This window comes from Protopterus annectens, chromosome 4.part0, assembly GCF_019279795.1.
Source record: "Protopterus annectens isolate FY-2018-M chromosome 4.part0, PAN1.0, whole genome shotgun sequence".
Lineage (NCBI taxonomy): Eukaryota > Metazoa > Chordata > Ceratodontiformes > Protopteridae > Protopterus > Protopterus annectens.
The window spans coordinates 561,237,940-561,261,160 of record NC_056733.1 but is presented as its reverse complement, the minus strand read 5'-3'; the positions used below and the strand labels follow the sequence as shown (position 1 = coordinate 561,261,160).

At 37.6% G+C, this 23,221-nt stretch overlaps 1 protein-coding gene across 1 annotated transcript in view; it reads right to left on the bottom strand.

The window, feature by feature from the left end:
- The window catches only part of LOC122800267 (sodium-dependent serotonin transporter-like), a 333,197-nt gene that overhangs the window by 185,977 nt on the left and 123,999 nt on the right, over positions 1–23,221 (bottom strand). The window contains exon 2 of the mRNA XM_044069756.1: positions 19,202–19,336. Within this exon, the coding sequence (XP_043925691.1) occupies positions 19,202–19,336 (135 nt within the window). The remainder of the gene's footprint in view (positions 1–19,201; positions 19,337–23,221) is intronic.

Here is a 23,221-nt window from a genome sequence, read left to right as displayed (position 1 = left end):
TACAGACCCTGGAAACTACAGACCCATAAGTCTCACTAGTCTTATATGTAAAACCATGGAAGGAATTATCATGGAGATGATCAACAGAGATATAGTAAACCTCTGAACACTGGACCCAACACAGTCTTGTTTCGACAAGGGCAGAGCATGGATACTCAGCCTAATGGACTTCTTTGAGAAGATCACCAAAGCAATGGATGATGGCAAAATCGTTCACACTGCCTATCTTGACCTGGCTAAGGCATTGTTGATAAACTCAAGAAGTTAGGTACAAACCCATATGTCAACCGGTGGATAGCCATCTGGCTCACAGACAGGACCCAGGAAGTTAGAATTGGGGAGTCCACCTCTACAAAGAGGACAGTCACAAGTGGAGTCCCTCAGGGATCATTCCTTGGACTGCTCCTTTTTGGCATTTACTTCTCAGAAGTCAAGGCCAATATCAGTGGTCTGGCTGACTAAATTTGCAGATGATTGCAAATTAGGAGCTGTCATTGAATCTCACACTGACACAAATGTTCTCCAGGAGGGGCTGACACAGACAAACAACTGGTTTCAGAACCATGGACTAAAACTAAATGCTAATAAATGCATAATAGTATCCTTTGGGAAGTCATCCATCCCTGGTAACTATCATATTGACAACACATCCCTTAGAGTTGACCCAGTAGTCAGGGACTTAGGGACACATGTAGATAGTAATCTAGCCTTTGACTATCACATGTCTACAGTGCTGAGGAAATCATTCTATGTTGCACAACTTATAAACAAATGTATGGCATCTAAGTCCAAGGAAGTCATTGTTCCATTGTATTTGGCATTCATCAGACCTATCATTGAGTGCAATGCCCCCTTTGGTAGGTAACTAAGCAGGCATATCCAACAGTTGGAAAGTCCACAGAGGTTCCTCACTAAAAGAATACAAGGTGCAAGTAAAATGTCATATGCAGACCACCTTAAGGCCCTATCCTTGTATTCTGTCTCCTACAGGCTTTTGAGGGGAGATCTATGCCTGACATATGGGGCATTGTCAGACCCCACTCTGATGAACCTCCTGCATATCCACAAAACAAACAGCACCAGAATTACCCATTCTAAAGATTTAAACCTTGCCTGTGATATAAATAGGACCTGATGGAGAGATAGGTATGTATGCCAGAGACTTCTCTGTCTATGGAACAGGCTCCCCATCCATGTAAGCAGAGTTCCTCCCTAACCCAATTCAAGTGCAACTTGGACAATTGGATGGGAAACTGGAAATTCATCCCTGGTTTGGTACCTATGTGTCTAATAGACACAGGTAACCTGTAAATGGTTCATTTTCCAGGCCCATGCTTACACTTATTAAGGGTATCAGAACCTGTCAGAGATTTGGGATGCATGGCTGGGCTTAAAAAGGCCTTTGTGGCCATTAGTCTAGTAAACCCCTATGAACCTATGACATAACTGCCTGGGAAACATACTCGGAGAGCTCAATTATGTCTTTCTTCATATAGTCCAGTGAGTCTCAGGTCATTCACTCTAACATGAGCTATGACAGAGTCATAATGATAGTTGTTGCCAAGTGCATGCGTGATCTATTGAATCCAGGCACCAGACAGGCAGCAGATGATAACTTTCTCCTTATCTAACCTGGTGACTGGGACATCCATGTGTCTCACTATGGAGTCTCCAATGACAAGAAAATTTGGTTTATGAGTATTATGCCTTAAGGGCTTGGCAGGTGAGACACTGGTGTTGCTATGTGTCTTGGGTGCTGTAAGAACTGTGTTAGTTGTTGCAGTTTGGGTTTTTGGAGGTCTCTGGTGTTTTAGTAAGTTTTTTGAGAGAACCTCCATGTATATTGATTTATGTGTTGGATGAGCATTATGTGTATGAGTAGCGGTGGGTCAGTTGACATCTTCTACGGTGTTACTGTTGCTAGTGCTAGAGAGCAGAGATTCAAGGGTCTTTGTGTAGATACATCTCTTGCAGTCTGTACTAGAGTAAGTTATTAGTAGATGGTTGTCAATGTACATGAGTCAGTTGCTCCACTACCTCAGGATACCCGTCAATAGGGCTGGCAGTAGAAACGGGCACTCAACTGTCCATAATGCTAGATTTGAAGAACTGTTATCACAACGGGGGGGCTTTCAGGACTGATCTAGGAGGTGCTCTTTAGATGGGTGTTTCTGATGGGGTTTTTGGCTGGTGGTTTAATAGGTCACAGCAAACTAGCAGTACTTCTTAGACCGGAAATATACTAAAGATGAGGACTACACTAATGTACTACAGCTGTATCGAAGGGAAAAATTGTTGAAATTGTCTCTCTAGCTACAGCGCACAATTGTACAGCTGTGTGTGGTGCTACATGATGTGCAAACAAACAGAATCCCGCTCAAATGCAGGACATAAATACCAGAAGCTAGAAACTTAAAAAATACTTTAAAAAAGTTCAAAAGTACCAATGAGGGTGCTTACTCCAAGCTCTAGACCAATCACCCTTCACCAGACAGGTTCCAATCAGCACACTTCTCTCAAAATGGTGCAGAAGGGTCCCTTCTAATCAAAGACGGCTTGAAAAATATGCTCAGAGTACAACAGTCACATCAAAGAGACCCAGATGCAGCAAACCTGTACCTGGACTATGCTACAGCTGCTAGCTACACTGATTTAGGCAGGGAACACTAAAAATGATTTAAACAGTAGAACAACACCAGTGAGAAACTAAAAATGTTTTAAACAGCAGAAAAACAGCAAGGAGACACTAAAGAATGTTTTAAACAACAAACAAATCAGCTATTTAAAACACTGCTTGGCGGAAAAACAGAACGAACAGAAGAGATGCTTAGCAAACAGTGAAAAGTAGCAACAATTACTTTGCAATCAGTGAAAATAGCAAAAAAGCTTTGCAAACAGTGAAAACAGCAACAAAATATGATTTAATAGGTACAGTAAGGCAGGCAAATGCAGTACAAACATTTTGTTTACAGTATTCAAATATAGTATTAAATAAGCAGGAATCTCATACCTCTCAACCTCTTAGAGCAAGAAAGCTGGGCAAAGCCATAAATAGTGGCCCAAAAATAGGGACAATTTTCAAACATTCCTTTTACAAACTTAGAAAGTTGATAGAAAAACAGGTTTTACATTAACATGGATTTTCTGAAGGTTATGATGGTTGAAACTGAAATTTCTGTCATTATGTTCTGACTTTAATCCTCAATGGTTTTACAGTGATTTGCCAGAAAAACAACATTCTATGAGGAACAGACCAAAAATATGAGGCAAAAATCTGGACAGTCTGGGAAAATCTGGACAGTTGAAAGGTGTGAGTAGAACACAATAAAAGGTGCAGTAAATAGTATAATCAAGCAAAAAAAAAAAAAAACAGGCAGCTTATGGTTTTTGGGAAACTCAGAAGCCTCTAGTCACCTCAAATCTTAGCACAGAGTTGTGGCTGGTAGCCCACCTCAGTTCAGCTTGGTTCAAACAAGCATGGATTTCAGTCTATCCACATAGATCATGGCATTGTTTGTAGGCACCGTGTTTTCTTGGTGAGTAACCCTTGTGGTTTCTCCAGCTGCTGCATGTGTCTGGTTAGGTACATGTAAAAGAGAGCATTATACTCTATTATAGTGTTCTGATGAGGTCCAAGTACAGTGTTGTAATATAATCTGAGATCAGAATATGATGGCATGACTTATGATGTGTACAACATAGGCTTTCAACACAAGTGTGGACACTTGGTGGTCGAAGTTCAGATTAAGATGTATGTGGGCTCCCAGTCCTTGCATCACTGGGTTTCAGCACAGAAGGACTGTTGTTAATGCTGTAATTACCAGATAATTTCACTTTTCAGAAGGAAAAAATAAAGACATATTTTTGCATTTTTCTAGACCATGTGGCTTTGTTACCAATCATTTGTCTGTGTTAGCCTCTCTTGTAGTATGTTATCATCATAGGTGGACTCAATTATTGCACCCACAATGCAAGAATCAATAAAAGTGGTAAGCCAAAGGCCATATACTTTAGCCTGAACTGTCAAGAAATAGATTCCAAACAGTAAAGGGCCAAACATAGATCCCTGGGGTACGCCAATGGTGACAGCTCTATTCGTACAGGTTGATTCACCAACTTTCACACTATGTGTTCTGTCAGTGAACCAGTTGGTTACCCACTTAGTGATGTAAGGTTTAATCCCCAGCTGGGAGAGTTTCTCAATGATACCTGTATCGGAGATTGTGTTCAAACCCTAGGCCAGTTGAAGATAGCCAGTATGTACTGTCTTACCAGGTCTATCACACAGATCAATGGGCTGTGACAACATCACAGATCACGTATCACATGACTCATCCCATACACCTTCCTGACATGGTTGATTACACACTTCAACACACCCTCCACGCAGGCTATGTTCCTGTAGAAAGGTGTACATCAATCTGCATCCATCTTAGCTGGGAGGAAGCACCTGATGTTTGCATGTATAGACACATCCTAACTCTCCTCATCTGTGAGATAGACCTACGTGTCATCATGGACCTTTTCTAAATAGACACTAGTGATATCCCAGCAGTGTGCAACAGACCTGTGTGAGTTGTTAATGTCACATCATGTCTGTTACATCTGTTAGATGTCCTCAAAGAGGTCATCAAGGACATCCACGATGACAACACTATCATCCTTTTGAACTTAACAACCCCAGGGTATTTGACACAAATCCACATTGTGGTATTCACACAGTACTGTCAGATGTGGCCATATACAGCTATATCACCAAGTGGGTAGTCTACTGTATCTCATATGTGGCGTCCAAATATGTTGATATGTGTAAAGTGACCTATATCTCAGGTCCAATGAGCAGGCCTGTACATCAGGGCTGTCTGCTAGGCCCTTTCCTGTCCATTATTTAAGTGACAGACATCACAGATAACATACACATCCTGTGTCCAAAGAACTGTCTGAAGGACTACAGATTGTGGCCAAACATTGACTTCAGCTGTGCTATTAGTATAATGCAGACAGTATCAGCACACACCAAAGATTGTTGCCACAGCCATGACAACACCTGCAATGCCATGAAAAAATGGTTGGGATTTATTATGTCAGGAAAACAAATACACAACCCATGTATAATATAGACATCACACCCTATAATCAGACCAATAGATATGTGACCTGTGTCCTGGGTAGATGGAAAGTGGAACATTCACCAGCATGTGGTCACAGTGCTGACTACTCCCTTGTATGTAACACAACTTCATCACACCAATAACTGAGTACAATGCAGCCTTCTTCATATTTCTCCCTACACAACTTGCAGTGATGTGCAACTGAAGTGTACCAGCTTTGTCACAGTGAGTTGTCACACATCTTATTGGCCATACCTAGGTATTCTTTTTGTTGCATAAACATTTCTTTGTGATGGTGCAGAACCCCCATCACATTGCTACACCAGATGCATGTGTGGTACCTATTCCGGTGATGCACATAATACACACATACCTGTTTGACATCATTAATGGCATGGGTAACTTTCCTGGCAGCATGGATTGTCATGAATATGTCATACACACCAGTGAACTAGCCTGTATTGATCATAATGTCGCATACAGGAATAACAATGTCCCTCCTAACACCTACAGCAGATGTTATGGTGCTAGAACAGTGTGTGTGATAACCCTCATAGAGTGTGGACATGTCATAATAGTTGTACAAGTGTGTTTGTGCAGAATCATCTCTGAGCACTCTAAATCACATATGTTATGTCAGTGACATGGGATTACTGGTGGTTTTATTCTGATATTATCCATGACTGCGTGCTTCTTTTAATGTTGTCCATGAGCCTTTACCTCATGGACAACTTGCTGGAGACCTCTGCTGAGGTTACATTTGTATTCAGGCAATATGCACCCTACCCAGTTGTATATAACATCCCTGATAGATGTCCTCTGCATTGTTCATGTAAGGATGCTTGTCCCACACAGACATCTTTCCCATTGGTATTTCACCTTGTGTGACAGTCACATAATACACATTTCCTTGTGCAGTCCCTACTGTAGCATATTGATATGTGATTGGTGTTGCTGCTACAACTGTCTACCATTGACATGCTCTCATCTGCTGTACATTAGGTTTTTTCACCTGTCCTCTTTCCCTGTGTTCAGTCCTACAAGTCATCTGTGTGTCCCTATTCTATACACACACTTCCCCTGAGTGTTTATTTTACATGGCAGTCCATGTACCCTTACAGATCATTTACACAACTTCAGTACAGAATACCAGGTTTGGGATTTCACAATATTCTGCACTATATACACCTTCCTGTACTGTGTTTGGGCCATATACATAACTATCATACCTCTCAACTGTCCAGGTTTTCACAGAATGCCCAGATTTTTGCCTTATATATATTTTGGTATGTTCCTTATCAAATTTGCTGTTTTCTGCTATATCACTGGGATGATCTCAGGCTTGATGTAACTCAATAATTACATACATTTAAGTTTCAGACTTCAAATCTTTCAGAAAAATATCTTAACACAAACCCCTTGTTATTCTAGCACATTTCTAAAGAGAATATGTTAAATCTGTCCCTATTTCTGGGTCATTTCCCCCCATTATGTTGGGCTTTGTCCAAATATCTTGCATTAAGAGACTGAGATCTATGAAAACTATTATCTGTTAAGCCCTGGTGATCCTTGTGGCATTCTGTACAAAACTGTGGACCTTCTGTGCTCTGACTTAAACAGGATTGCTATGCATGTTGATTTACGCGGTTTCCTGACTGCAACACTGTTGCCAGCCACAAAACCATTATTATTTAAGTTTAAACATGGTGCGCAGCATGAATGTGCAATGAGCGCTGCTGTTCTCTGCTCATTACCTTGCACACTTGTAAACTCTGTGCAAGCTTCACATGAACCTACGTGGAGTTTTCTGAATCCCAGGGCATGACAAATAACATGAAAGAAACTTACTTTTTCAAAAATAAAACTATCTCCCCCTGGCACCTTGCCTAAGCCTCAAAAGGGAATATAAAACAACTGCCTGGAATAACAGATTGTATCCTTATTTAAACAACTCAGTATACAAAGATCTAAGAAAAATCTCTAGCCAAGCAACATTTTTGTACAGATTTGCCACCGATTTCTCATTCATTTTATTTTTTCTCTTCTAGTACTGCACTTTTTAAGCATACAATTTGAAATTTCATGAAGTATCCAGAAACTTGACTGTAACAAAATTTGTTTTGGACAGTTGTGAGATTTGCTTTTAATTAATTAATTAATTAATTAATTAATTATTTAATTAAATATTTGTTTAATGTGAAAGTCCGAATGGACACATGTCCTTTTTCAGGGGAGGCCCGTCGAGAAACACTCCATGAGTAACAGTAAATTTTAATGCACGAATTACAATAATCAATAAAGTATAAAGTAAACAAAATGTAGTATACATAAGAAAATACAAATTTGTTACATCATGACAACAAAACCTAGGCTTTTAATGTAGCTAGTACTATTTGTAAAGTGTGACATGTCAAGATATAAGGTTAAGACAGGTAGGTAGGAATAAAAGATTAAACACCAAGGAAGAAGTTGGATATGGTTGGGATATACTGTGATGTATCAGAGCATTCACAAGGGGTTAGTACAGGAACATAGCCACTTATTTTTTAGATAAGCTTTAAGTGATGGTTTAAGGTGGTTAGTAGGTGAGATTGAGAGAATGGAATTAGGATGTGAGTTCCATGTACAAGATATATAGTTGGAAAATAAAGAGTCTCCTGCAGTGTTGTTGGACTTAGAAATGGTGAGTACATTCTTATTATTAGAGCAAAGTGGTCTGCTGGAACTGTAAGGAAGGATGAGATTTTGTCGTGCAGGGATTCTGGTTGGTTGTGTTACAATTTTGTGAGTTAGAGAGAGTTAGTTGTAAAGAATAATGTTGGGAAGTTCAAGCCAGTCTAGTATCCTTAAAGCTGTACAATGATGTGTTCTATATGGGCAGTCAGATGCAAACTTAGCAATTTTTGTTATAACATGCTTATAGCTTAGATAAGTTGGTTTTCCTAAGAACAGTTAAAATTGGAGAGGCATATATTAGAGTGGAGAGCAAATGGGTTTGTGCTAATGCAATTTTGGCCACTTTGGTCAGGAACCTTTTGTGCCTATATAGACTTCCAAGTTTTTTATGGACTTTTTTATTGTTAGGGAGACATGTAAGCCAAATTTTAGGTTATTGTCTATTTCTACTCCAAGAAGCTTTGTATGGATTGTCAGGGAGATGATAGTATTGCCTTTAGCTATTATGTTAAATGGTGGGCATGAGATAGATGATTTGTTAGGTTGGAAGAGTAATAATTTAGTTTTGTTTGGGTTCAGGATTAGATGGGCATTGGCTAACCATGTTTCAACAGAAGTGAAAGATTCCTGTATTTGAGAAAGAAGGGCTGATAGAGAAGTGGCAGCACAGATAAGTGTTGAATCATCTGCATACTGTATTATAGAACCATGTGGAGTAGCTGTGTGTAGAATATTAGTAAAGAGGGAGAAAAGAAGAGGGCCTGAGATAGATACTTGGGGGACACCAATGAATAAAGGAAGGCATGGAGATGGGTCACCTTGCCATAGAACACATTGTTGATGGTCATATAAATAGTTATTAAACCAAGCTGTGGCACATGGTGAGAAGGATGGTTCAGTTAGTACATCTATTAGTTTGGAATGGGAGACCATATCTAAAGCTTTTGATAGGTCTAGAGAGATGATAGATACAAAGTTGTTGTTATTCCTGTGATGGTTTACAGTATTAGTGAAGGATAAGAGAGGTGTAGTGGTACTACACGATGAGTGAAACCCATGCTGAGTGTTTGAGAGAAGGTTATTTGTAGAAAGAATTTCATGATCTGGAGATGAATACACCTTTCGAGTAGCTTAGAAAGAGGTGAAAGAATAGCAACTGGCTGATAGTTTGTCAGTTCTGTGGAAGGTCCCCCTTTATGAAGTGGAATTACATGGGAGATTTTCCACAGTTCAGGAACCTTGTTTTTGAGAATGGGTCTATTTATAAGGATTGATATTGGGAAGGCTATAAATTCAGCTGCAATGTTGAGGTATTCACTGGGTAAGTTACCTATGGCAAGTGTAGTAGGTTTTTGTTTCTGGAGTATTTTTTTTTTACAGTGGCTGTTTTAACTGGGGAGAAAGGGAATGAGGCATTGCTGGTTGTAGACTTGGCTGGTTTGGTATCAGGAGTAGGGGTTTGCTGCTTGGAAAGGGCAATTTTAGATTCAGTAAAATGTTTGTTAAAAATAGTAGCTATACTATCGGAATTGTTGTGGATGTTTGGGGTCAGTGTAGTAGATTTTCCTGGGTGAAGGATTGAGTTTATAGCAGACCAGAGTTTTTGAGTTTTTTTTATATGTGTTTTGAATGTTATAGAAATTTATTTTATACTGTTTTATTTATTTATTTTTGTGCCGTATTTCTAAGTTCCTGATACTGTTGTTTAGAAACTACTGTTTTAGTCTTATACCATAGTTCCCTGGATTTATCTCCAGTTTTCAGAATGGCCCTGGTGTCTCTGCTTAACCAGGGGGCATAGTTTGATTTTACTCTGATGGTTCTAAGAGGGGCATGTGCATTTAATATATCTAAAATGGATTTATTAAAGTGGTTCACTGCATCATCAAGGTCAAGGTATTGATTGGAGTCCAATTGCATCTTTGAAGGTCAGCTAGGAAGTTGTCAAGATTAAAGTTATGTTTTTTTTCTGAGTTGTTTAAACATAGTAGGTTTTGGTGGGAATATGTGTTGTCGTATAAGAAATGTGGGTAGGTGGTCACTCAGACCATCAGGAAGGCAACCTGATTGGAATGAGCGAGAGGAGTCATTTAATAATATCCAATCCAAGGCAGATTGTTTTTTATTAGCTTTATCTATTTGAGTAGGTTCTTGAATAGTTTGTGTAAAACCATGCAAGTTTATGTGCTGGATGGAGTGATCTGTATCACATGCAAGCAATTCTAAATTAAAATCACCCAGTATGAATGTCTCCTGACTAAGGGTACTACTTACGCAGTGCAACAGATATTCTATAACTGGGACATTATTTCCATGTGGGATATAGCAGCCAACTATATTAAGTGTTTTTCTTGAAGTTATAGTTAGTGTAGTATAGATGATTTTGGCAATGTTGAGTTGTGGGGTTTTGCAGTCAAGGAAAGTTAAAGTGAGATGGTCTTTAAAAAGGATAGCAACTCCACCTCCTCTTTTGTTGACTCTATCCACCCATAGTATGAAGTAACCTGGGGGTAGTATTTTATCATCTTTTATACCTGGTTTTAGCCATGTTTCAGTGATTATTACTATGTCTGGGAAGTCTGTAGCTAGAGTGGCATGGAGGATGTCAAATTTGTTGGCTATACTTCTAATATTAATGTTCATTAGCAATAGGTCTGATTTTTTTCCATTTAGGACTGGATGTGTAGGGGTGTTGAGACTAGAGTGACTAGGAGGGTTGGTGTTATCTGAGAATGGTCCAGGGTTTGGGTGGATGTCAACACTACGGAGTAGCCTAGAGGCAATGCTGGTAAGTAATTTCAATCATATGATAAGCTCATTGTTGAATAACTGAGGATTATAGTCACTATCTTTAGTAGGTATTATTTTAAGTGGAAAATATTGGAGGCTAGTAATATTGACAATGTAGGAGAGATGGTGAGGTATGGTGGGTTTGTGGTGAGATGAAAAGTGGTTGTCAGGAATGTGTTGTGGTGATAAGTAGTGAGTTGAATTGAATTGAATGTAATGCTGAATTTAATGATCTTAGCTTGCTGCTGAGCCTGAGCTTGAATATCCTGGTAGTGTCACCAGTATAAAATATATTGCAGGATCATGTCAAGACATAGATCATATTACAAGGATGACAGGAAAAAAGCCCCTGTAACAGACATAAGATGATCTTAGGTCTTTCGGCTTTTCCCGGTTAGGGGTCGCCACAGTGGAACTCTGGTCTGTTCATGATTGGCAGTGGATTTTACAGTGCCAAGTTGCCAGCCCAATGCCCAACCTTCAACAAAGGCATGGCTATTCACGCTCGCACCTACCTGCATGTCTTTAACATCACTCGACTGCGAGGAGGACATGCAGACTCCACACAGAAGGTGCTCCAGCCCAGAATCGAATGGGAGAACCTCTTGCTGTGAGGCAACAATGCTAACCGCTGCACCAAGCAGCTATTACAGGGATAATCAAAATAAACTTTTATACATAACAACACTAGAAAAGTAGCTAGGCTTCTACTCCTACTGTAGGACATAAATGGTGCAAAATATGTATCTTGTAATAAAGTGTCAGTAAGTAAGTAGTATTTGCCAAGTTTTTTACAATGTTGGTGATAGGACTAGATAACACATTAAGTTACAAAATTGACATGGCATACTGAACTGCAAAATATCTTCTTAAAAAAGTCTCCACTGTTATAAAGTCTACCATCAGAACTCCAAACTTGTTGTTATGTTGTAATGGATACCATAGTTTATGTCTTAAATATATCATTTATGTTATAACCTCTTTAACTGGCATCTTGCCAATATTCTGAGCCTCAATTAATAAGTCAGATCTTTGGCTACAAGCTTTTCTTGCCGTCTTCCACTCACCACTGTGGAGTAATATGAGCGAGTGTAGTCGATGTTAACTATATCATAAAGGTACACTGTTGTAGCACACTGTGTATCATATCATTTGTTTACTGTTTCATTCAATTTTGTGACCATCTTTTTATATCCAGATGAATATCTTCCTCAGAAGCAAAATAACAACCAAAATGAAGCAAAGTTTATGAGAATATAAAGACTCTATAAATCCAAGGAGAATATGGGTGCTTCTTTTGCAGAAAAAATAAATAAATCAACATAACAAAATAAACTGTAGCGTGTTGATGAACTAAATTGCTGTTGTAAATACATTATATTTCAAAAAGACCCATCACCAGGTTAGCATTAGTAAGTAAAAAGGGACACCTACATTTATCCTTTTCAGCTGTTGGTATAGTTTGTTATAACAGTTCACAGCTAGCCACGATTGATGAATCTGAGATGGTTGTTAGTGTTAGGAACATAAGTAATAACGTTTTTTTTTCTTTTTATTGGGAAATTTACTACATTCCCACAGACTGATCTTGATATTGTTTGTGAAACGTGGTTAATAACAATGTCCGGAAACCAGTCCTGTCAGATTCTAAATGTTTTTAATGTAACAGACATTCTAACAAAAAATCAGGTGAAGGTATTATGACAGGGATTAAAGATTGTTATGAGACCTGAGAGTATTGCATGTTTGAGGATTACATCAATATTGCTGATTGTGTAACTTTGTCAATAAAGACAATCTTGGGGCAGATAATTGCTTGAGTGTATAGACCACCAAAGTTAAGTGCTGGTGACCAAGACAAAGTCATACATTTCCTGCATGAAATGCAGGAGGGAAAATTAACAGTGATTGGGTACTTAAATTTTCCCGAAAAAAGACTGGAATGATATTGATTCAGCAACATTCTTTACAGTATATGTTCAGAAACAATAATTGCTGCAGATTATCAAAAAAACAGGGAGCAGAACATAAGGAAATGACTGTTACTTCATGTTAAGTTTTACCACCATCGATGTGCAGTGATCATAGAGTTATAAAATTTAAATAACTGCTACATAACTCTGCCAAACTGAAATCTAAAACAGTGCATAGAAGATTAATAACAGACTATATGAAAGCAAAACACTCACTATGTAAAAATAATTGGAGTGATCCATCAGTGGAAAAACTGTAGAAGGAAGTTGTCAAGTTGTGAAAGGGAACATGATTAAATGCAATATATATATATATATATATATATATATATATATATATATAGATAGATATATACATATATATAAGTATCTATATATATATATAAATATATGTATATATACAAGTATCTATATATATATATATATATATATATATATATATATATATATATAGCTTAGCATCAGTATCTAGGCACACGAGGCCCGAAGGATATATTTCAATAAGAACAAGATAATTAAGATAAGAGATAAAAAATATAAGAAATGGAAATGAGGCTGAATTATAACTTTCAACACTGAAATAAACAGGATAGACAATTTAAACATAGTTCAAGGCAAGATCAATAAAAATATGAAGAAATTTTAGATAGGAATACTGAGCATAACAGGAAGCCATTTTATAGATACATAAGATATGGTAGGAGTAAAGATATATACAAATTGATAAACCAAGTGTAGATTCTAAAATTTATTCTCAAATGCAATAGATTGTACATATATTTACAAACTGTTATACAAAACAGTTTGGCTCCACAAAGAGAATGATAAATGTTCTACTAACATCCAAGTAACATCAGAAAGGGAAAAGGAAATAGGACAAACTCAGAGACATATAGACTCATAATTTTACTTTTTTGTTGTGGAAAAATAATGCAGAGGGCTATTTTGGATAAATTATTGATAGAATTGGAAAAGATGGGACTTGAAACCATATATCAGAATGCATATGTTGAAAGCAGATATTTAACTACTAGATGTTCTATAATAATAACAGCAATAAATGAAAAATTGTGCTGTGGTGTAATTTATATAGACTTAATTTCAGCCTTTGACTGGGTTATACACAAAACACAAATCAATACATTAGAACAACTAGGTATTGATGTAATCTTGAAAAGACCGATAGCTGCATGGCTTTGGTTTTGTTTTCCTTGACATATCAGGACAAACAGGACATGGCAAGTATGATACAGAAATTGGAGAGGTGAAATTCTAGGTTACTGTCAGGGTGTTATACAGGGCTCTGTCCTAGGCCAATGCATGTTTAGGTTGTATCTTTAAGATCTATCTTTTTCAGCTGAGGTGTTCAACAGTCTGTATGCAGATGAATTGAAAATGGGTAAACTGACTACATATGTTAGACATAGGGCATGTCTGCAGAAAGAAAAGATTACATTGATCATCAGGGCACAGGAGAATAATATGCTGATAAATGATAAATACATCAAAACCTAGGCATATGAAGTTTGGGAGACACAGACGGAAGGGAGAATATTTAATAGAACACACAGTGATGGAAACTGTAGATTCATTTAAGGACCTGGGTATATGTGTAAATCCAGCTTTCAGGTTCTCTAATTAATTAACCAATTAGTTGCTGACAGTTATGAAATGATATACTTTATAAAAGTGTTTATAAATTCAAGGAAATCAGAAATGATAAAATCATCTTAAGTTACATTACACCCAAGCTAGAGTAGGGAATAAAATATGTAAACCATATAAGAAAACAAAGTCCAACCAGTTGGTGTAGAAGTGCTGAAATGTAACCAATAAAGAATAGTAGCACAACGTTGCGAGTCCACAGATAAAATTTATTAATCCACAATTAGTTAAGCGCTTTCATCAAACAGTATGACTTCATCAGAACAGTTAAAATGTAAAATTTCAAGCTTAAATAACTAATAATTTGAATTCATTGGTCTGGCAGTTACCAAATCATGTTGCAAACATTCCAAATCTTATGAATAATGAATAATGAAACAAATATGCATATAGATCCAGCATTAAACGTGTTTACCATTACAATATCTATGTGAAAAAACAATTTTTTTTAGAAATATATATATATTTTTCTGTATAAATTATGATACACAAATACAAAAAATAAATATTAACATTGTTATAAAAAATATATATTTTTTATTTTTGCTCCATATTAAAAATTACTTCATGACCAGATGGCCGTTGTGTTATACTAGATCTGCCTTCTCTTTCAAAACGCATAATTGGCATTAATGAACATCTTTCAATTATGCCTGTTTTGAAAGAGAAGGCAGATCTAGTATAACGGCCATCTGGTCATGAAGTAATTTTTAATATGGAGCAAAAATAAAAAATATATTTTTTTATAACAATGTTAATATTTATTTTTTTGTATTTTTGTATCATAATTTATACAGAAAAATATATATATATTTTAAAAAATGTGTTTTTTCACATATATATTGTAATGGTAAACACGTTTAATGCTGGATCTATATGCATATTTGTTTCATTATTCATTATTCATGAGATTTGGCATGTTTGCAACATGATTTGGTAACTGCCAGACCAATGAATTCAAATTATTAGTTATTTAAGCCTGAAATTTTGCATTTTAACTGTTCTGATGAAGTCACACATATAAGAAAACAAACATGAGAATACATTTCAAAGACAATGAAATATCCTACAATGTGGTAAAAGAATTCCCCTTGTGAACCTCTTGGTAATGCCTCTGTATAATCACCTCACAGATCAAAACCTATTATTTTGTAGCATGATGGAAGTTCTCTCCTTTCACCCAGCACTATTTGGGAACTAATGGGCTTATAAAACCCTCCAAGAATAGCTTTAAGGGGCTGAAAGGCTTCTGCCCAGGAGGGACATGTCTGTCACTTTTGGAAGGAACAACTATGCTGATGGAGTTTTGGGAAGGGCAACCACTGGCCAAGTCCTATTTGGTACTAAAGAATAAGAATAATTTCTAATAACATTAATAAAAATAAAGCTAATTATACTCCACATACAAAGAGCTTTGCAGTTGTGAATCTGACATATCCATTTTGCAGACATGCTTTGCTTGTTTTCTTGCATTACATCAGTTAATATTTTTTTCTACAAGATGTTTTTCAAATGTCACCTACAGGAACAAAATGACTGTAGCTCAGTAGGCTTGTCATTGGAAATATTTAAATTAAATAACACGATAATAATGTTGGTACTTTTTATGTTACTCTAGCCACTGCATATTATAGGGTAAAATATAGAACAGTTATGTATAAACCCATAAATATATAAAAATGTCATGGGATTTAGGATAGTCTCTCCTACATGCCTAAATTATACAGCTGGCTTCATTGCTTAGAAATGCTTCAAGTTTCATTCCCACTCCTAACATATCCTCTATCCTATTTTCCAGTTGTCTGGTACCTCTGCATGTTATAACGTTCCCTACAGCATACTGCCTATAGAGTTCTGATAGCAGTAGCAACTTCTTATAAAAATATTCCTGAATTTGTATTCCTTAATTTGTGCATTGTAACATAAGGGAAGATCTTTAAAAGGACTGGATCTAATTCTGCCCTGTAGCATGCCCCTAATAATTGGTTTGACTCTAAGATCTGACACTCTGCTGGTACAACATATGCAATCTTTTTGTCAGGTTCAGACACCTAGGCAGAGAGACATTTCCCTGTGGTACATTTGGATGGAGACACATGGCTGAAGTGACATTCTGCTACAGAGAAATATGGCTGTTTGCAAATCCCATGTAGGCAAAGAGAGGCACACATTGCCATGCCCACAGCTTTAATAACCAAATGCATGGAGATAGAAGAGGTAATGAGTGTTGTGATCAGTGTACAGTACATGCTTATGTAACTACAACATGTAGAAGTGTGCTTCAGCATGGAAGAAATCCTACAGGTTACTGTAGTCACATCTGTGCTCCAGTATGCATTTTAGGTAATGTTCCCTAGACATTGTGAAGGAGGTTGTGGTCCGTGCACATCACTTATAAAGACACTGCTCATTGTGCACTGTATTTTTACTACCACTGACATGCTGATGACTGCCATATTGCCTGCTGTCTCATGTGCCCTTGGGGACCATGGACATTGGTTTCCCCCTATGCATTTGGTTATTGAAGTTGTGAGCATGGCAACACATTCTTCTTTTTTTCAACAGGGAATTTGCAAACAGCCATATTTCTCTGCAGCTGAATGTCACTTCAGCCACGTGTCCCCAACGACATGTACCACAGGGAAATGTCTCACTGTCTAGGTGCCTGAACCCCTTTTTGTCACTCATTTCACTGTATTCCTGTTATGTAGCTCACTGATTCTTATTGCTTCTGTCTTTTAATGTTGTTCCTGAGGACAGTTATTGAATGCTTTGATAATGTCTAAACAGTTGACATCAACCCTGTGCCTTTGCCGCATTTCCTTTGTGACCTAACTTCATCACTGGAGCATTCTAGTCAAAAATAGATGATATGGAGTCATTGTGGAGGTCTCTCACATACACACACACACACACACACACACACACACACACACACACACATACACACATACACATATGTCCATGCACATGCACACATGTGCGCGCACACACATACAGCATTTCTACTCTACTTAAGTAGCTAAGCTTTGCTCTGAGATTAAAAGTGATCTCAATATGTTTTGTTTTGGAAGTTAGAACCAGAGCAACTGGACAATGTTCCCCTTTGTGGTAAGCAACTATATTTCTACATAGCAAGGGTAGAAAGTGTTCATAGAAAAGAAGGTGCATAGAAGGGCAAAGAAGTAGGAGAGATGATTAGAAAAAAGGCTAAGATGATGCCACAAAACAGGCATCTAATTTTATACTTTAGCCAATGGGATATGCTTAGAGCAAGCACGTATGAAGGATCGAGTTAAGAGATTCTTCAGACTCATTGAGGAGAACCAAACGTATCACCAGGACATTACATCTTTAACACTCTACCCTACAGGATGCTAACAGGGCATTTAAAGGACTGGGAGCCAAAAAAATGGAGACATGTATGAGAAAGCAGCTGTGTGATCTGAAACAGAAGGAGGCAGTTAGAAGCAAAATGTGAAACATCATTAAGTAGTGTAGTGTCCCAGTGGTAAGTACTGGAACTGGTCTTCTTTAGTAGACAGTTATCAGAAATCGCATTTCAGTTAAAAAGCAAAATCGCCTTGTGAGTTAATGATATTCTCACCATTTTGATGACCAGACTTAGAAGGGGTTAGTTTTCAGAGATTCCTCTGCTGGCTTATTGGATGGGTAGTAAGATGGCAACTGTGAATTAATTTGAAAAGGTGCATGATGTATGCTTAGTGATGCCATGATAAGCAGAAGAGTGGAGGAAAATTATCCTAGGGTTATAGTCACCACTGCTTGCCCACTACAATGTATACATTTCTGTATTTTTTGTTTGTGAAATGTTTTGTATTTCACCCTGGCTGACTCTGAAATTGGTCAATGTTGTGCAGTGCACTACCCTAGTAAACAAATATAAATAAATGCAGAAATAAATAAACCTGAGTCATGGCATATAAAGTTAAGGTGCAGTGACAAAGCCAAAAAAGGACATTAGTAAGGCTGTTGGCTGCTGTGATGCAGCAGTTAGTGTTGTCACAGCAATAGGTTCTCTGGTTCGATTCTTGGTTGGACCACCTTCTGTGGGGAGTCTGCATGGCCTTCTTGCGACTGAGTGAATTTTAAAGACATGCAGGTAGGTGTGTGTGTGTGTGTGTGTGTGTGTGTGTGTGTGTGTGTGTGTGTGTGTGTGTGTGTGTGTGTGTGTGTGTGTGTGTGTGTGTGCCTTCTGTGAAGATTGGGTGCTGGGCTGGCAACTCAACACTGTAAAAACTCCACTGCCAATCAATCTGTGGCCCAGTGTTCCACTGTGGCAACCCCTAACGGGAGTAGGTGAAAGACATTGTTGTTGTAGTAAGGCTGTACTTGGTATACTGTATATGGCTCTGAAGGCAATACAGAAAAAATGACATTGCCATGTGTAAAGTATACACCATAAGAGCTATTAAGAGTGATGTATTATGAGAAAGTATATTGCTTCTCAGTAAGTTGGCAAGAACCCTTTGTAATTCTTCACTCCGACTACGACCTAGGAATGCAGGCGCTTATGTTTCCACTTCTTCCATGCAAACATTTTTTGCCTTTCCATCTTATCTGTCATTGTTGCTTTTTTATTTTCATTCCCCCCATTGTGTCACTTCCTCTCCCAGCCTTTTGCTCAGTAGTTTGTGAGACTCTTGTGTCCATCTGGTTGCCTCTACTTCCTCATTTGAACTTGCTCACTTTCAATCTTCTATTAAATACCTAGACTTCACAGATATTTTTTTTTAATTTCTCATTGTTTCCAAGAATGTTTGAAAGACCTGAGTCAGTGTCCATCGACTTCTGCAGCATTCCACCAGTTTGGTTAGTTTTTAATCCAGGGTTGAAAATTACATATTTACTAAATTGGAATATTTAGTCTGCCATCTCTGCTACAGCTAAACCACCCCAGGACAGTTCTGTTTAATTCAAATTAAAATATTATTATATTTAACAATATGTATTTTATTTGCTTACCTTTAAATATTGGGCATATATGTTTCCAAATGGATATAGCTCCTGTTCTGTGAAACTGGCCCAAAGCAAGCTCCATGTAGAAGAGGGGTACACCTCCAAAAACAGCCATCAAGGTATATGGGATTAAGAAGGCACCTAGGATTAAATTACATTTGAGTATCAGCAAAGGTCTTTCTGAAACAGTTAAATATTCTAACACCACTGTTATCCATTCAGCCATAATTTACTAGTGTGAACGGTGAGCTATAAACAATTGCTTCTATAATATTTCAACAATTTTGTCTTAAATGTAACACAAATAAAGTAAAATAAAAGAAAAATGATATTGTGACACTGCCAGCCCAGCTATCTGGAATTTTGTAAATAATTCTATGTCATTTTTGAATACTGATATGATTTATACAGAACTGTACTATTGTCATTTGTGAATATGTACTGAGCTTCAAGAATGTAACCACAGCATACCCTGCTGGAACATAGAAGATTAACATACAAAACTTCAAGAAAATAAGTTGAAATTAAGTGCTTTATGTTGTTTGTCTTTCGGCTTTTCCCGGTTAGGGGTCGCCACAATGGAACTCTGGTCCGCTAATGATTGGCAGTAGATTTTTACAAACGCTGAGGTGCCAGCTCGACGTTCAACCTTCATCGAAGGCACTCCCATTTACGCATGTCTTTTGAACGCCCATGATGTGCTATAAAAGTTAGTTAATGCAGCAAGGAGATGGGATGTCTAGAGCTAGAAGTTTTTTTATTGTCTGAAAATAAAGTAATTACTAGGTTTCAAATGTAAAAGTGTTTTATATTTTTTTACGACTTCCAAGTTCTGCAAACTTCTGAGAGATATGTACTTCTCACACACAGATGTTAAAATTTTGTTAGTATCTGTTTAGCCTGGGACCTGAAGTCAGGTGACAAAGAGTGATGTCATCCAGGCTAATCCAGTAATAATGTCTAATATTAATTTAAGAACTCTCTCAGAGAGAGACTAGGCATTTTGTGCTTTGACTTGGACCTAGCAAGAACCTCCACTTATCTGCATTTCCCTTGCTCTGTAAGTAAGTTATTTAGGGCATAGTATCTTTTAGATATAGATAGGAATATAGTAAAGATTAGTTTAGATGTTTTCTGTATTTATTTGAGACTGTCCTGCAATGTTGTTTTAAAATATTTCCTGTGATTCTGAACTCTGCGGTTACAGCATTGTTTGAGTATTGTCTAATTATTTTATTATTTATTATTAAATATATTTAAACCTATCTTTGTGGCTGATATTTGTGAGACCTATTTAAGCTCTGAGAGTACTTGCATATGTATTTAGTGACACTGTACAGGCCACTCCTAAATAGCCTTGCAAGTCTTGGTCACACTTACCATTTGGATAATAGTAACATTACACAGTAGGATTGGTCACCCTTTGTAAGGGGCTTCTAGTAGCTGATAAGGAGGGGTTGGTGGCAGTGATAACTACCTTATAGGCTAGGCATAAGGGGGCATAGCTAGTAAACATGTGCCAGCCTTTCCTAGGTGTGTCTCTGTTTGTATATAAATGAAATCTCAAAGTGTGTGTGTGCCAGCTACTTGGGCAGGGACACGAAGCACTGGTTCGACCCAGAGGGTGCTGGAGGTCTTGGCTTGACCCCTCAGCTGAGATCTTAACCTTATAGCTGTGCCAGTGGGGAGTCTTACTGGTGATCTGGAGAAAGAGGGAGAAACCAGCCCCAGACTGACTGTGATCTCTGTGTGCTCTTAAGGGAAATTGTACTTTACTGTGTGTGTACTTATCATCATCCCATTGTGTATGTCCCTCATTGTTGCCAGTGGTGAGAATTCAGGCTCGTTGATTACTGGGCCAGTGCAGGGGCATCACATATATTTACATATATTGATGCATTCTGTATATACAGTGCTCGAGTACGGAATCTATTAGGAACATAATTTCATGCAAGATATCCATTATTGTACCACTGTTGAATAATCAGTCAGTCTTTTTTTTTTGATAGCAGAATTCTTCTGTTACAGAAGTAATGGCACCCAGTTACTGCTACTATAGTTATCTAAATTAATATCAAAGCTATGTTCCTTGGCTCATTAAAGTATGCAGCTTGTTTCGATACTTGGTGCTGCCGTTGATACAACACATCCAATGTAAATTACATGGCTAAAAGAAAATCATGAGATATAGTAATACATAATAGTATCCTTTGGACAGTCATCCACTCCAGGTAACTATCATATTGACAACACACCCCAAAGAGTTGACCCAGTAATCAGGGACTTGGGGACACACATATAAAATAATCTAGCCTTTGATCATCACGTGTCTGCAGTAGTGAGGAAATCTTTCTGTGTTGTGCAGCTTATAAACAAAGGTATGCCATCTAGGTCCAGGGAAGTCATTGTTCCACTGTATATAGCATTCATCACACCTATCATTGAGTACAATGCTTCCACTGTTATGTATCTAACTAGGCATATCCAACAACTGGAATGTCCACAGAGGTTCCTCACTAAAAGAATACAGGACATAAGTAACACATCCTAAGCAGACCATCTCAAGACCCTATCCCTTTATTCTGTCTCCTACAGGCTGCTGATGGAAGATCTATGCCTGGCAGACAAGGCATTGTCAGACCCCACTCTGATGGCCCTCCTGTTTATCCACAAAACAAACAGCAGCAGAATTACCGCTCTAAAGACTTAAACCTTGCCTGTGATATAAATAGGACCTTCTGGAGAGACAGGTATGTATCCCGGAGACTACCTCTTCTTTGTAACAGGCTCCCCATCTATGTGAAGCAGAGTTCCTCCCTAACCCAACTGAAGTGTGACTTGCACAATTGGATGCAGAACAAGAAATTCATCCCTGGTTTGGCACCTATGTCTCTAATAGACACAGGCAAGCTATAAATGGTTCATCTCCCAGGCCCCTGCTTGTAAATGTTTCATCTTCCAAGTCTCTGCTTACACTTATCAAGGGTATCAGAACTTGTCATAGATTTGGGATGCATGGCTAGGCTTAAAAAGGCCCTTGTGGTCATTAGTCTAGTAAACACCTATGAACCTATAAACCAATCTAAGGAGAGACATGAAATAGTGAGAAGCCAAGTATATATAGCTAGGCAGTAGAGGAAATATGACAAACTGGTAAAAACACAATCAATTCCAAAATAAATGAATTACATCTTTCATGATCATTTAACAGGCTAAATATGTTATTATGTGTGTTTACTTTTGTGGAAAGTCAATCATGCAGGGGAAAGGATATAAGAACATTCAGAAAAAATGTTATGTTTCATCTTTTTTTCTCCTGATACACACACAAATGCATTTACATTATGTAATAAATTCATCAGTAAAAATTCTTGCATTTTTCCAAGTAAGCATTTATGATATTACCAACACAACTTTTGACCCTGACAGTCAAAATGTTCCTTTTGGACAAACCCTATTTGCAATGAATCTGTATTGTTATCTAGTTATTTATCTGGTGTACTGCAACAGTCTAAGACAATCAGCAGCATGTTTACTGTAAAACTGATAAAAGACAGTCCAAGATCTTCTATGTTTCTGAAGCATCAACTTTCAAATATATCTTTATACTGATGGTGTGTGATTTTATATTTGAAAACAAGACTCTGGCTGATAGTATCACACAGGAACTCTAATGCAATTTAACTCAGTATAGAACTGGGTCACATAAATTAATTATCTTTTCAGTGAAAAGTGTGTCCAAGTCATGTTATCCTCAGTTCATTAGGATACTAAGGTATCTACATTCAAGTGGAAAGGTAAACTACAATAAAACCTTGGTAATGCAATATGCTAACAGCTCAATACAGTCTGACAGTGAAGTAGGACCAGATGTTCTGTACTGAAGAAAGGGTATAGAAAGGTGAATGGCTTACCGTTTATTTATTTATTGCATTTATTGAAAATTGATTACCTGGAAGTTCCGACATGTTACAGTCTCCAAAAATAAAACAAAAACGTCTACAGTGTAAATAATTATAATAAATT